Source organism: Protopterus annectens, chromosome 1.part2, assembly GCF_019279795.1.
Source record: "Protopterus annectens isolate FY-2018-M chromosome 1.part2, PAN1.0, whole genome shotgun sequence".
Classification (NCBI taxonomy): domain Eukaryota; kingdom Metazoa; phylum Chordata; order Ceratodontiformes; family Protopteridae; genus Protopterus; species Protopterus annectens.
Window position 1 is genome coordinate 1,174,360,358 of NC_056727.1, and position 13,290 is coordinate 1,174,373,647.

Here is a 13,290-nt window from a genome sequence, read left to right on the forward strand (position 1 = left end):
CAGCTTTTCTGTTCAACTGAGAAGCACATATTGAAAACCATAAGTCTTTTATACTATAGTACATTTGTACTAAACAGTACTTAGTTTGATTTTCTGCAACATTTCAGCCCAATTTCATAGAAAATATAATGGCAAAGAGTCAAAGCACTCAAATGGAAATATTAATGACTGCTGATTGTTCCTAACAATACAGGCCCACATCACAAATATTACAGCAAATTTCTTAGAATACACGTAGCTAATGCCAGGTATGAAGAAACACACTCATCTCATCTTCAATTTCATGCAGTGTACTTGACTGAAGTGTAAACTAGAGAGGGGGTGGGTTGTAATTCCACCAGCGTATATCTTTATTGAGGAGAAATTAATATTAATTTTACGTTAGATGTAATGAAAGCTCAATTAAGTATTACAAGCCATTACTACACACTACATACTGAGAAGAAGCTTAGCACAAAATCCTCCAATGGAAGCCACTGCTCAATAACTGAGTTGTTTGGCTTCTTCTACATACCTGCAATCAACTGCATTACTAGCTGAGTGAAGTACAGACTTGCAGTGTTAAAGATTGTACTGCATTTTATTTTTCTGTGTATTTAATTGTTTCATTGGTCTGTCTCTCTGTAGTTATTTATTTTTCCTATTTAAAAGTTTCATAGAATATTGTGGTCTCTCTGTCTCTGCAATTAGTCCCCACCCCCTATTCTTGTTCTGGTATTAATCTTGGTGGCTTTGGAATTCCCCGCACCTCCTGTAAATTTGTGTTTGAACACTCCTTCTGGGTCTATCTCATTTGCTCACTCAACCGAGTACAGTGAGATTGTATTTTGACTTCAGACACTCCTACCAGTCCCATCTGTTCAGCTCTATCCCAGCTCAATTCCAGTCTAGTGTCCCTAGCTCACTCTACCAAATACAGAGAGAACATTTGTGAAGGTCAAGCCACTTAGGTCCTTAATTTTGAATTCTCTTCTGTTTCTCCTTTCTCCTTTTCCACTTACCAACAAAAAAAAAATTCTAAGCTTGTTTCCTGCCTTTCCTGTAACTAGTTTAGTCCAGATACAGATTTGCTGTAACCAGGACTATTTGTAAGCTTCTGAGCCCCCAAAGCCTTTCTGTGTTAGAGGGAAGCCTTCTAGCTTATTAGTCGAAGTGGTAAGCACTAGGTAGCCCTATCTACCACAAGAGTGGTTTCTGACCCAGAAGTTGTAGTTTATTGGTCGTTTGGGTAGTTTTTCCATCTCTTTCAACCTTCTGGTTTAAAAGCCCGCATTTGTGCTCGTTTTCCCACCTTTCCTGAAACTACTCTAGTCCGGATACAGATTTGCTGTATCCAGGACTGCTTGTAAGCTTCTGAGCCCCCCCAAGCCTTTCTGTGTTGGAGGGAAGCCTTCTAGCTTATCAGTGTGGGTGGTAAGCACTAGGTAGCCTATCTACCACAAGATCCAGGTACAGATTCTTAGTTTTAGCACTTGAATTTGCTTATCCGTGCTCAGCACTTGTTCAGAACTTGTTGTTAGCACTAAATAAGCAAAAAATTACTATAGCACTCAACCTTCCTCTTTATTTAGAGGAAAACCGCTTTTGTACTTTTCCTCACTTGCTTAAGAGAAAAAGAGCTCTTAAACTAACTCTCCTCACTTGCCTAGAGGAAAGTAGTTTTTTATTCAGGCATGTCCAAGGGTCAGCTACCAGTGTTCTCTCCTGTCTATTTGATGAATCTGGGCATCTTGAGGCAATGTAGCAATTACCTCATGTACACAAGACAACCGTCTCCTCCTACCACCCAACACCGCGACCTGTGAGAGATGCATTTATCTAGCCAAACTGGAGGTAAAGCTCTCTCCAACCAAGACTGAACTTTGACAGTCAAGAGGAGAAGGTAAACACTTGCACCACACCACACTCATTACATAGTCCCACTAAACCTACACCACCAAAATCCACACGTGGAAACACAAAAACATTCGCAGAGGCTCTCAATAATAATCTGCTCAAGCAACAAAGACCTCCAAAGCAGAAGTGCAAGCAACCTCCACCCACCAACACAACCCAAATGACAGCCCACAGACTGTGTGCCAATAAACCACAGCCCATAAGGTAAACCAACGGACCCAACACACTAGTCATAGGTGACTCTATAGTCAGGGACACTGATGTACCACTCACCAGGCTAAACAAGGAGAAGGTTACTGTCAGCTGCCTGTCGAGTGCCAGGATCCGCCACATAACCCACGCACTCAGGTCACTCCACAACAAGTACAAATATGACTCTGTCATTGTCCACGTTGTAAATGACCTGAGACGTACCTCTCTGGACTACATGAAAAGAGATGTGGAAGAGCTCTGTGATCTTGTAGCCCAGGCAGGTATGACCCTAGCCCTGAGTAGCATCCTGCCATCGCCCAGAATGATACCAGAGTACAAGGACAAAATGATTTACTTCAACAATTGGCTAAGTTTCTGGTGTCATTCTAAGGACAGTATCTGTCTGCCTGGGACGACATGGTCGACAGACCATGATGCTTTGCCAGAGAAGGCCTGCAGTTGTCACCCCTGGGATTCAGGATATTGGCTAAGGCTCTTGCCACCCCATATAGTGCCTTTTTTGGCAAGGTTCAAATGACAAATTCACCACCATAACAGAAACAGGCAAGCAAAAACTGAGGGTAATGCTACTCAATGCTAGAAGTCTAAATCTCAAAATGCACTCACTCGAGGCACTCCTTGAAATGGAGAACATTGATATCTGTGCAGTGACTAAGACCTGGTTCAAGGCACTAGAGAGTACCCCTGCATTACCAGGCTATAACTCGTACCACACTTGTCAGCCATCTAACCTGGACCAAAACACCAAAGGCGGAGGTGTATCCATATTCATTAAGGATATCCACACCTCCAGGCCAGTTGTGCAGCATAATGCATCCGAGGTTATCCAAGTGCAACTAACTCTGGGCAAAACTGCAATCCAAATTGTAGCTTGCTACAGATACCCCACCATGCCCCAGGATTCCCACTTCTCTTTTCTTGATCTACTGAAAAATATTAGGGTTCAACTAAACACCCTAATAATGGGCAATTTCAACTACCCCACCATTGATTGGGAAAACTACTCGTGTACCAACTCCTTCGCTCAACGCTTTCTGGAATTCATAAATTCCAATGCCCTGGATCAATTTATCTACACCCCCACCAGGGTCAACAATATCCTAGACCTAGTCATTACCAACATGAGTGACCGGTGTTCCACAACTGAAATCGACTCCTCGTTGGTCAGATCCCGACCATAAGCTTAATCACCCTAGATATCTGCATCCTGCCCCCACCCACCATAAAGGAAACCATGGTAAACAACTTCTCCAAAGCCAACTTCATAGGTTCATACTAGGCTATCTGCCCTAGGACATTTATAAGCCTAGCCAGAATGTGTTTGGCTTTCGCCACCCATTTTAAATTAATTTTGCTATGCCCTTTTTCGAGGTTAGTATACTGTGCCTCTGTCTAACAGTGACACAGAAGTGATACCCGGGTTAAACCTACGATCTCCCATCCACTCATCAAGATTCTTCTTGAAGAGAGTCAATGAGGGACTCTGCCTAACCTGGACTGGGATTTTATTCCAGAGTGAAGGGAGCCTCTGGGTTATGAATCTGTCCCTCCAGCATGTCCTATTTATTTCAGTGCTGAGGTTCAAGCCTCTCGAGCGCGTAGCTCGATGGGATTTGGATTTTCTGAGGTGCAGCATGTCCATTAATTCCGGGTTGGACATGGCTTTATACGTTAGGCACAGATCGCCCCTGAACAGGCGGTATGCCACTGAGTAGAGCTGGAGTTTCTTTAACCGGGCAGCATATGGCATCTATTTGAGCCCTTTGATCCTCTTGGTGAGGTACTTTTGGGGTCTTTCCAGTTGCTGCAGGTGTCTGGTAAGGTACATCCCAAAAGGGGCATTGTACTCAATTATGGGCCTGATGAGGGATGAGTAAAGAGGCATGATGACCTTCCTTGATCTAGATGTGAATCCCTTCAATGATTAGGTGGGCTATATAAAATGTTTTTCTAACCTCTTTGGCCACGTGGTTGTCAAATGAGAGACTGCTATCAACTTGGGTCCCCAGGTCCCTAATTATTTCTTCTGTACTTAATGGATTACCACCTGTGTGGTAATTTGTGGGCACTTTGTTTTTGCCAAAGGGGATGACTATACACTTTTTGGCGTTTAGCTTGAGGCCATGGCTCTGGCACCAGTTGTCTGTTTCTATGAGGCCCTTTTGGAGGATGCTTGTGTCTGCTGGAGAGTCGATTATGGCGCCCAGTTTGCAGTCATCTGCGAACTTGGTCAGCCACAGTCCTTCCGTGTTGGCCTGTACCTCCGAGAAATATATACCGAACAAGAGAGGTCCCAGGACTGAGCCTTGTGGGACGCCACTTGTAACTGGTTTGGAGTCTGACATGGCTCCAGCAATTCTAACCGTGTGGGTTCTGTCCTTGAGCCAGTTTGCAACCCATCTAGTGACATAGGGGTTTATATTTAAGCTGGTGAGCTTATCTATAATGCCCGAGTGGGGTATTGTATCGAAGGCTTTTGCGAGGTCCAGGTAGGCTGTGTGGACCACCTTCCCCTCATCAGTGGCCTTGGTGACTGTTTCAAAGAAATCAACCAGGTTTAAGAGGCAGGATCTGCCCTTAACAAAGCCGAACTGGGTAGGATCCAGTGTCTGTAGGTCCCCAATATCTTTATTTATGAGGTCCATGATGATCCTTTCCATAGCTTTGCAGACCAAGCTAGTCAGGCTTATGGGGCGATAGTTTCCAGGATCCGTTGAGGCACCACCTTTGTGGAGAGGGACCACTGTTGCTGTACGCCACTCTTTGGGTACATATCCTGTAGTAAGGCTGAGATTGAACAGTAGTTTTATGTTTGGGTTTAGCTCTTCTTGGAGTTCATGTAGGACGCAGCCCGGGACACAGTCTGGTCCCATTGATGCTGTGTTTTCATGCTTCTTAAGACAGAAGTAACAAACTTCATAACACCCATGCAGATGGACAATCAAGTTATGAATGCTGGATCCTACACAAATGCACTCTATAAGCACTTACACAAGTGCATGGATCGTGCTATCCCAAACAGAACCAAGACGCTATCCTCCAAAAAAGGAAGCCAATCTGGTGGTCCCCTGCCATAAACAAACTCTTCAACAGAAGGAAGAAACTGTTGCAAAAGAATAAAATCCCATGAGTGGAAGAGCTCCCTGGTCAGCCTCAGTAAGAAGCTGAGATCCCTTATAAGATCCTCCAAAGCTAGCTATGAAAACAAAATCACCACTGATTCTAAGGGCAACCACAAAACATTCTATAGCTATGTCAGAAATCTCAATGGCAACACCCAGATGTGCTCTGAGTTACAGCACAACGGCACGAAAATTACAGAACCTACTGATACTGCCAACATCCTGGTAGATAGTTTCAGTGCTAACTTTACCCCCCTCTCACACCCCTATAGGGCCCATATCTATACAGGAAGAATGCAGAGTCCCTGTAATCACATCTATACAGATAAAAGCTGCACTCTCTAAAACCAATAACACAGCATCCATGGGACCAGACAACATCCCAGGCTGCGTTTTACATGAACTTCAGAACAAACTGGTTCCCCACCTAAGCACCTTGTTCAATCACAGTCTCACATCAGGCTTTCTGCCCATTGAATGGCACACAGCAACAGTTATCCCACTCCACAAAGGGGGAGCCACCACTGATCCTGGAACTATTGCCGTATTAGCCTGACCTGCAAGGCCATGGAACGTATCATCATGGAACTCATAAACAGACATTGGTAACCTCCAAACTCTGGACCCCACCCAGTTCAGGTTTGTGAAAGGCAGATCATGCCTTCTGAACATGATCGACTTCTTTGAGGCAGTCACCAAAGCCGTAGATGAGGGTAAGGTGATTCACACAGCCTATCTTGACCTCGCCAAGGCTTTTGACACCATTCCCCATTCTGGAATTGTAGCTAAATTTACTAAATTAGGTATAAATCCCTACGTCACAAGATGGGTTGCCAACTGGCTCACTGACAGAACCCACACTGTAAAAGTTGCAGACTCCAAATCTGGCTTCAAACCAGTGACAGGTGGAGTACCACAGGGTTCAGTCCTGGAACCCCACCTGTTTGGTATCTACTTTTCTGAAGTACAAGCTAACACAGAAGGCCTCTGGCTAACTAAGTTCACAGATGATTGCAAACTAGGAGCCATAGTAGAGTCTCCAAATGATGTGGACATCCTACAGAAGGGCCTCACTGAGATAGATGCCTGGTGTCAGAGGCGTGGCCTAAAGCTCAATGTATTGTCATCCCTTTTGGTAAAAACTCTGTATTCATGAACTACCACATAAACAACAGTCTGCTTAACGCCGGATGTGTGATAAGAGACCTTGGGAGGGTGGACAGTAGTCTCTCCTTTGATAATCACATCGCCACAGTAGTCAGGAAATCCTGTGTGGCACACCTCATCAAAAAAGGGTTCTCATCCAGGAAAAAAAGGTCATTGTTCCCTCTACTCGGCACTCATTAGATCCATTATAGAGTACAACGTCCCTTTTGGAATGTAGCTCACAAGACGTCTGCAGCAGCTGGAAAGGCCACAGAAGTACCTCACAAAGAGGATTACTGGCTTCAAACAGATGCCCTACACTGACCATCTCAAAAAAAGTCCAATTTTACTCTGTAGCATATCGCCTACTCCGAGGAGATATCTGCCTAACATATTAAGCTATGTTAAACCCATAGCTGTTGCAATGCTACACCTTAAGAAATCCCAATCCCACCAAGCTACACTCTCTAGGGACCTAAACCTTGTCACCACAATAAACAGGACGTGCTGGAGGGATAGATTCCTGTCCCATAGACTTCCTACACTCTAGAACAAGCTACCCATCTATGTCAAGCAAAGTTCCTCATTAGCACTCTTCAAGAAAAATCTTGATGAGTGGATGGGAAATAGGAGATGCACCCAGGGAGCACTTCTGTGCCTCTGCATGACAGGGGCACAGGAAAATAACTTTCTTGGGTGGCGTAAGCCAATGAACCTTTTTGGCTAGGCTTACTTAGGCCCTTGGGCCGATAGCCTAGTACCTACCTATGAACCTATGTATGCAAAATGTTAGACTGTGGTAGTGGAAGGCACATGGACCAAGCATCTTGGTTTATAAAAATCCCATATCTCGTTCTTCGTGTGTGTGTGTATTCTTGATTACGTCTGTTCTTTTTTGCCAGTCCTAGAACTGGAATCTCAATTCTGATGCATGTTGTTGGAAAGTTTGCTAATTCAGTGCCTATAGGCAAATCTGTGTCCTCAAGGCAGTCACATAATGAACAAAGTTTCTCACCAGCTTTGTCTGTACTTCCTGGGAGAGATTCATTGCTGTAAGTGACTGCATTTCAGACTAGTCACAGCCTTTGCAGGGAGAAACTCCTGACCCACCACATTGCCAGGAAGATCGCTTTGATTGAAGGTCCCTCTTGGTATTCATTGTATGGCTTTTATGCACAAGCCCTGGTATGTACTTGCAGCATCTTGAGAAGGATTGAGAATATGGGCATAGATCTTTGTCAAGTCATAGTTAGTCCTCTGTTCCCCTCGCACGTTGAGCTTCTCTTTGACCAACGAGGGCATGAGCTTTGTATGATATTACATAATCTGCCATAAAGAGGTAAAGTATGTCTAATCTGTTCATTTTGAAGCATCAAGTTTGTAGCTGTTGTCTCTACCCACCTTGGGTTGCCCCAGACTTTTTTGCTGGGTCATGCTTCCTTCAGTTTCAGAACCCATTGCCTGATTAGTGTGTTTTAACAGGAAAAAAAAAAAAAAAAACTACTTTCACAGGTCCAGGTGAATGTGCCATCCAGTATAGTCTTGATAGTCTCTCATCTGTCATCAGTCTGTGTCTGAGCTACTGTTTTCTTCACATGTAGCATCTTGTGTAACCTTATTTCCTCTCTCTCTCTCTCAATTTGCCCGTTCAGTAGAATTTCAACATTTTCAGAGTTTCTTCACACACCTTTTTATCCATGTCTGAAATAGCCCTCAAGCCCTTCATATGGACACACTACAGACTTGAGTCTTGGAGTGTAATGGCTTTAGAGCTCTGCACCTTTCAATGTGGCTGTTTGGGAGCATGTCATGGAGTAATGAAAGATAACCATGTATATCAATTAATTTGATCTAGTTTAACATTAAAATTCCTGAGATCAGTAGCTTCAGATTTGTTAATTATTGGCAGGATATTCCATAGTTTACCAACCTTACGACAAAAAATGCCTTTAATCTGGAGAAAAGACTGCTATTAAAATTGCCATTGTTACTGGTATTTACTTAAAGCCGATTAATAAAGCTGATTAAATGTTAAGCCCAGAATAGCACTACATACTTTTATTATGGCATTTTATTGCAGTCAAAAGGACACCCCTGTGCAGTACGTACTAGGTGGAAAATAACTAATGTTGCAGCAGTTTGACAGGATTTTTAATTGTTTTTTTAGTAATTTACTTTTATATATGTTCAAGGCAAGCTGAATTTCATATCGCTTAAACCATAAATACAAGAAAGTGCATTATATGCGGATTTTTAGCATGCCTGTGTGAGAGGTAGACACATCATCTCCCAGGTCACTCAGAAAATCCATTTACAACTGTTTAAAAGGTAGTCTTCAGATTTCTGTTCTGAAGTACTTTTTACAGTTATTGTAACATTTGGTGCCTTATTCTAGTAAAATGAATAAGCACAAAAGTAAAGAAAAATAGCTGCCAAAAGCATAATGATGTGGACCAGATGCTGGGTTCTGTAGGTAATACTGCTAGTCAGCTTGGAAAGTAGAACTCTTCACAGTCTGTGTTTAAGGGGATTGTGCCGAAAAAAATCAAAAAGTAAATGAAAACCTGTATGGCTTTATGACCAGGACCTTGACTAAACTGAAGAGTTGGAAGGGTTCTTTACCAGCCCACTTTGATGTTATAATGACCCTTGAAAATAAGAATAAAATATTTAAGTTGTGTATAGGCAGTTTGGAAGCTGCAGAGTATACGTCTAAGATACCTTGGATAAAAAAAAAAGTCTGAATAATCAGAGTCCAAGAGGGAATTGCAAGACTGATTTGTGAGTGAATATTTCAGCAGCATTTGGTGAGGTGGTCCAACCTGCCTCTTACTGCAATGCTTCATACAAATTTATCAGGCGAGAAGGATTTATGTGCTTGCTGGTGGAACTGATAGCAGGAGACAGAGATGTCATAGTGCTGCTGTTCTGACTTATTCCATGAAGGAGCAGATTCTGAGGACTATGTGGAAGCCAAGTAAGCCCTGTGCAATTGATAAGCACAAACTTTTTACATTAACAATGAACTTCATCTTCTACTAACCACATAAGGGTCCAATTTGTACTGGCAGTATGAGTGCAGGAAAAAAGGAGTATGCTTTAGGCTCTTGTGCTGTACATTTTTAGAGCTGTCGTTACCTGCAGGCTCAAAAACATTTATGCATGTCCAAGATGCAGTATGGTATCTGGCCAGGTTAAACATTTATTAGTAGAAGGAATGGTAAAAACTGAGCAATCAAATGGGAACTTGTTTGCAACCAGGCTCCATGACTAGGCCAAAGCCATTCCCAGTCTTTAAGTAGAGAGCAGCAGATTAAAGGAAATAATGAATATACTGTTTGTATTATATTTAAGGACGATTTCAGTTGGTGTCATTATATCCTTATTTTAGAAACAAAGGTGACCAAAAATCATAATATGGGTGGAGACAGAGACCGCTTCTGTAGGGTGAGGGGATTTTTACTATGTAATAAAATTGTCTTTTTTTTGTTTGTTTTGTTTTTCAAGAGTGGGTATCAATACCTGGCCTCTGTCATACAGTCTTTTCTTCATACATGCATTCACTCGCACAAGATTGCTCTCGCTCTCTCTCTTGGTCTGTCGCACAGTCTTTCTGCTTTCATACATGCAGTCACTCGCACGCGCAGGCTGAAACAGACAGACATACCCACATGCACACTTTTTTCTGTTTTATTTATTTTTTTTACACTCACTAAACAGCTGCTTAGTGAGTGCAAAATAAGATCTTTTTTTACCAGCAGCATACCTCCTCGGCCTCTTGGTGCAAGATTTTAAATATTGTTTTTGGAAACTTAGGTGCTAGAGTAACAGGAATTGTTAACATACATTTCTGCAGGATTTAAAGTCTGAAACTCAAATGTAGTCATTGATGAAATCCATGCAAACAAGACATGTGGAAAATCCCAAAAATTTCAGCTCATTTCAGAAAGAAATGAAGTAGACCTGTTGTAGTATGAAGCATACCTATAACATTGAGATTGATATTATAAATGAGGCAGACAATGACAGGATTTGTAGCAGCAGGGCATCAGCAGCATGTGTGATGAGTAACTTCAGTCCTCGGATCATCCCATTGATTTGTTAGAAAACTACAATTTTATGAGGAGTACACCAAAATCATAAGGCAAAAATCTGGACAGTTGAGAGGTATAATAAGCAGTGTGGCAACAGGGCTTCATACAGGGCAGGCACAGTTTATGTACATAAGAACTGAATTGAATGTTACAGTACACCCTAAAGAAAGACACCTTCCTGTATTAATCACCATCTTATGCAAAGTTTGCTAGGACTTGGAATGCTTTCTCAGCTAATTAGTTAATTATGGGGTGCTATTCTCTGGAGTGAACTTTGCTGGCAGACGTAGTTTGAAAAAAAAAAATCTCTGTTGCAGCTGTACTGTAGTAGTTTGACTTCAGGGTTTCTCTCCACTGCTGTCTTCTGGGATCGCGACTGTAACAGTATCTTCAATCTTGGGAAACTGCACAGAAATGTTCTGGCAAAATAAATAGGAGGCAGTAGTAATGTAAGTAAATTCTGCAAATCTCAGAAAAAAAGAAAGGGTTTATTGTGACTGAACAAAAGAAAACTCAAGTATGGGGGGGTGAAGGTGTTGGGTAAGTGATGGCTTGGATTGCAAGAATCTGATTGGCTGCCACCACTTGCTTCATGCAATGAATACAGAACCAGCTTACCATGTACTCTGTGTCTTCTTGTGCAGACAGCAAGTTGATTTTCTCAAAAAAATCAAATGAGCATCACATTACTCTACACTGAAAACTAAGTTGAGAGAAGGTAACTGACAAAGTTCAGGTACTTTTCCACCTTATTTTTTTTTTTAACAGTGGAGCTGAAATGTGACTGCAAAGTTACTTGCATTTGTGGAAGCCACTCTGGTGTAACGGCATACAATTTTGATCAACTCTGAGAGCACTAAGACATCATGAGACGGTACTCAGAGTTAATGACCCATATTCTGGTTGTCCAGGAAGCATGCTAGGCACGACCAATGGAAGTGGAATTCTGTAAAGCTGCTGCTGTGGTGTCATACTCTTACTTGCATTCACTAAAGTCCTGTAGATACAGGATGAGCAGTGAATGACTGCATTCCTTATTCTTTTGCCTCCACTGATCTGGCTCTTGGGTCCTTGTCATGTCATATTCTCTAAGGATCATTTAAAAGCTAGTATGGTGATTTCTTGATTCATAGGAGTGTTCTGTGTTCTGGGATTTACTGCATAGGGGATTTTTATTGTGTGGTGTTACCCATTGTAGAACCAGGCATAACAATGTAGGACTGTGTGTGGCCCAGTATAGGAAAGGATGGTGAACTACTAGTGAAACAGTATAAACTAACATTTGGTGTACTTGTCTGGCTGTCTGGTAAGACCACCCACTTTACTTGTAGCTGATGTACAGAAGCTAACTCATTAGTCCAACGAAGGAAGGGAGGTTTGAAGGCTAAACTAATTATGTCTGAATATACTTGGTATATCAAGTAAGTACAGTTTAATTTTCATTGCCTTTGCTTATATACACACTACAAAACTTTGTAAAGTCATCATACTTTTCAGTCTTCTACAAAACCAAATCCTGCCAAGTGGTATGCCCAGTTACCAAATGGATGATTAAAATGAAAAAGTAAGACTGGGTCATATTTAAGAGAAAACTGTTATGGCTTAAACTAGTATTAAATTAATTATTTATTTTGTATGCTTGAGTATGGTAGATATAGAGGTGCGTATGATAACTATAGAGGTGGGAGAAGTGTTTAGAGGTGAGGATTCTTTGTTAAAAATGACCAATTATGTCCTTTTCCGTATTTCTAATTTTAGTGAAGCTGAAATTCACTCCTACCCCACAACCTCATCAGTGCTTGGAGCTTGATAAAGAGTCCACTGTGCAGTGCTCAGCCACAGGCCGTGAGACCCCTACCGTTCAGTGGATCAAGACCGGTGAGTATGTACAGCTACAAAAAACAGGTAATTTGTTAAGTCATCCAGGTAGGTTTGTTCATATGGGGTCATTTTCACCTGTAGCCTGTGAACAAAAAACTAAATTATACTTTTCTGTAAAAAACTAATCAAATATTCTTGAATTTAAACTCAGAACAGTTTGCAGTATGACCAGGTGTACATTTATAATTGTGATAGTAACTAGTGTAGTTAGAATGTAAGTAATGTATCTAAGACTCTTAACGCTGAAAAAAAATGGTGAATGTAAGGGCTTTTAAGATGGAGGCAAATTTGTAAGGAGTGTCTGTTGATCTCAGATGCCTGATTTGCTAATCACTTTCTTTCCAGTTCTTTATTACCTGCATTTGCTTGAACATCAGACTGTGCCTGCTTATTGTCAGGCCACAGCTGCCATTCCAGTACATTTGTTTGCATAGTCCCAGGAGTTCATAATGTAATGGAGCAATGTGAAGACTTTTGTGCTTCAGTGAGTGATAATCCCCCCCATTGTATACCCTTATGGTAGGCAGATTCCTCTGTCCATCTCCAGTATTGACCAGAGGTTGTAGACATAATGCCCATCTCAGGACATGCTCCCCCAACACTACCCCTGGAAGAGGTGGGCATGCACCACTTGTCATTTCCTGTTTCTCGCCGGTTAGCTCCCTCAGTGCCTGGGTCAGTTTGTGTTAATTTGATTACTTCTCTGCACACCACAGAGTTGGCCAGCATTTTCTTTGTTGATAGACACTCCATGGTTTTATTTGGCCAGCTTTGTTTTTCTTAAAAAAAATAGTAATAGCAGAATTTTTTCATAGAGGTCACTGCTGTTTGTTGCTTTACATGAGGGATTTTCTTAGATGAAATGTTTGAACTTCTGAGCTAGCATCCAGGACTTTCTTCAGACTTTTCTCATAAGTATAACTCCATGCTCACAGATG

At 41.9% G+C, this 13,290-nt stretch overlaps 1 protein-coding gene across 1 annotated transcript in view; it reads left to right on the forward strand.

The window, feature by feature from the left end:
- The window catches only part of PTK7 (protein tyrosine kinase 7 (inactive)), a 2,009,558-nt gene that overhangs the window by 1,466,731 nt on the left and 529,537 nt on the right, over positions 1-13,290 (forward strand). Inside the window, exon 10 of the mRNA XM_044060033.1 lies at positions 12,230-12,349. Coding sequence (XP_043915968.1) covers positions 12,230-12,349 — 120 coding nt within the window. The remainder of the gene's footprint in view (positions 1-12,229; positions 12,350-13,290) is intronic.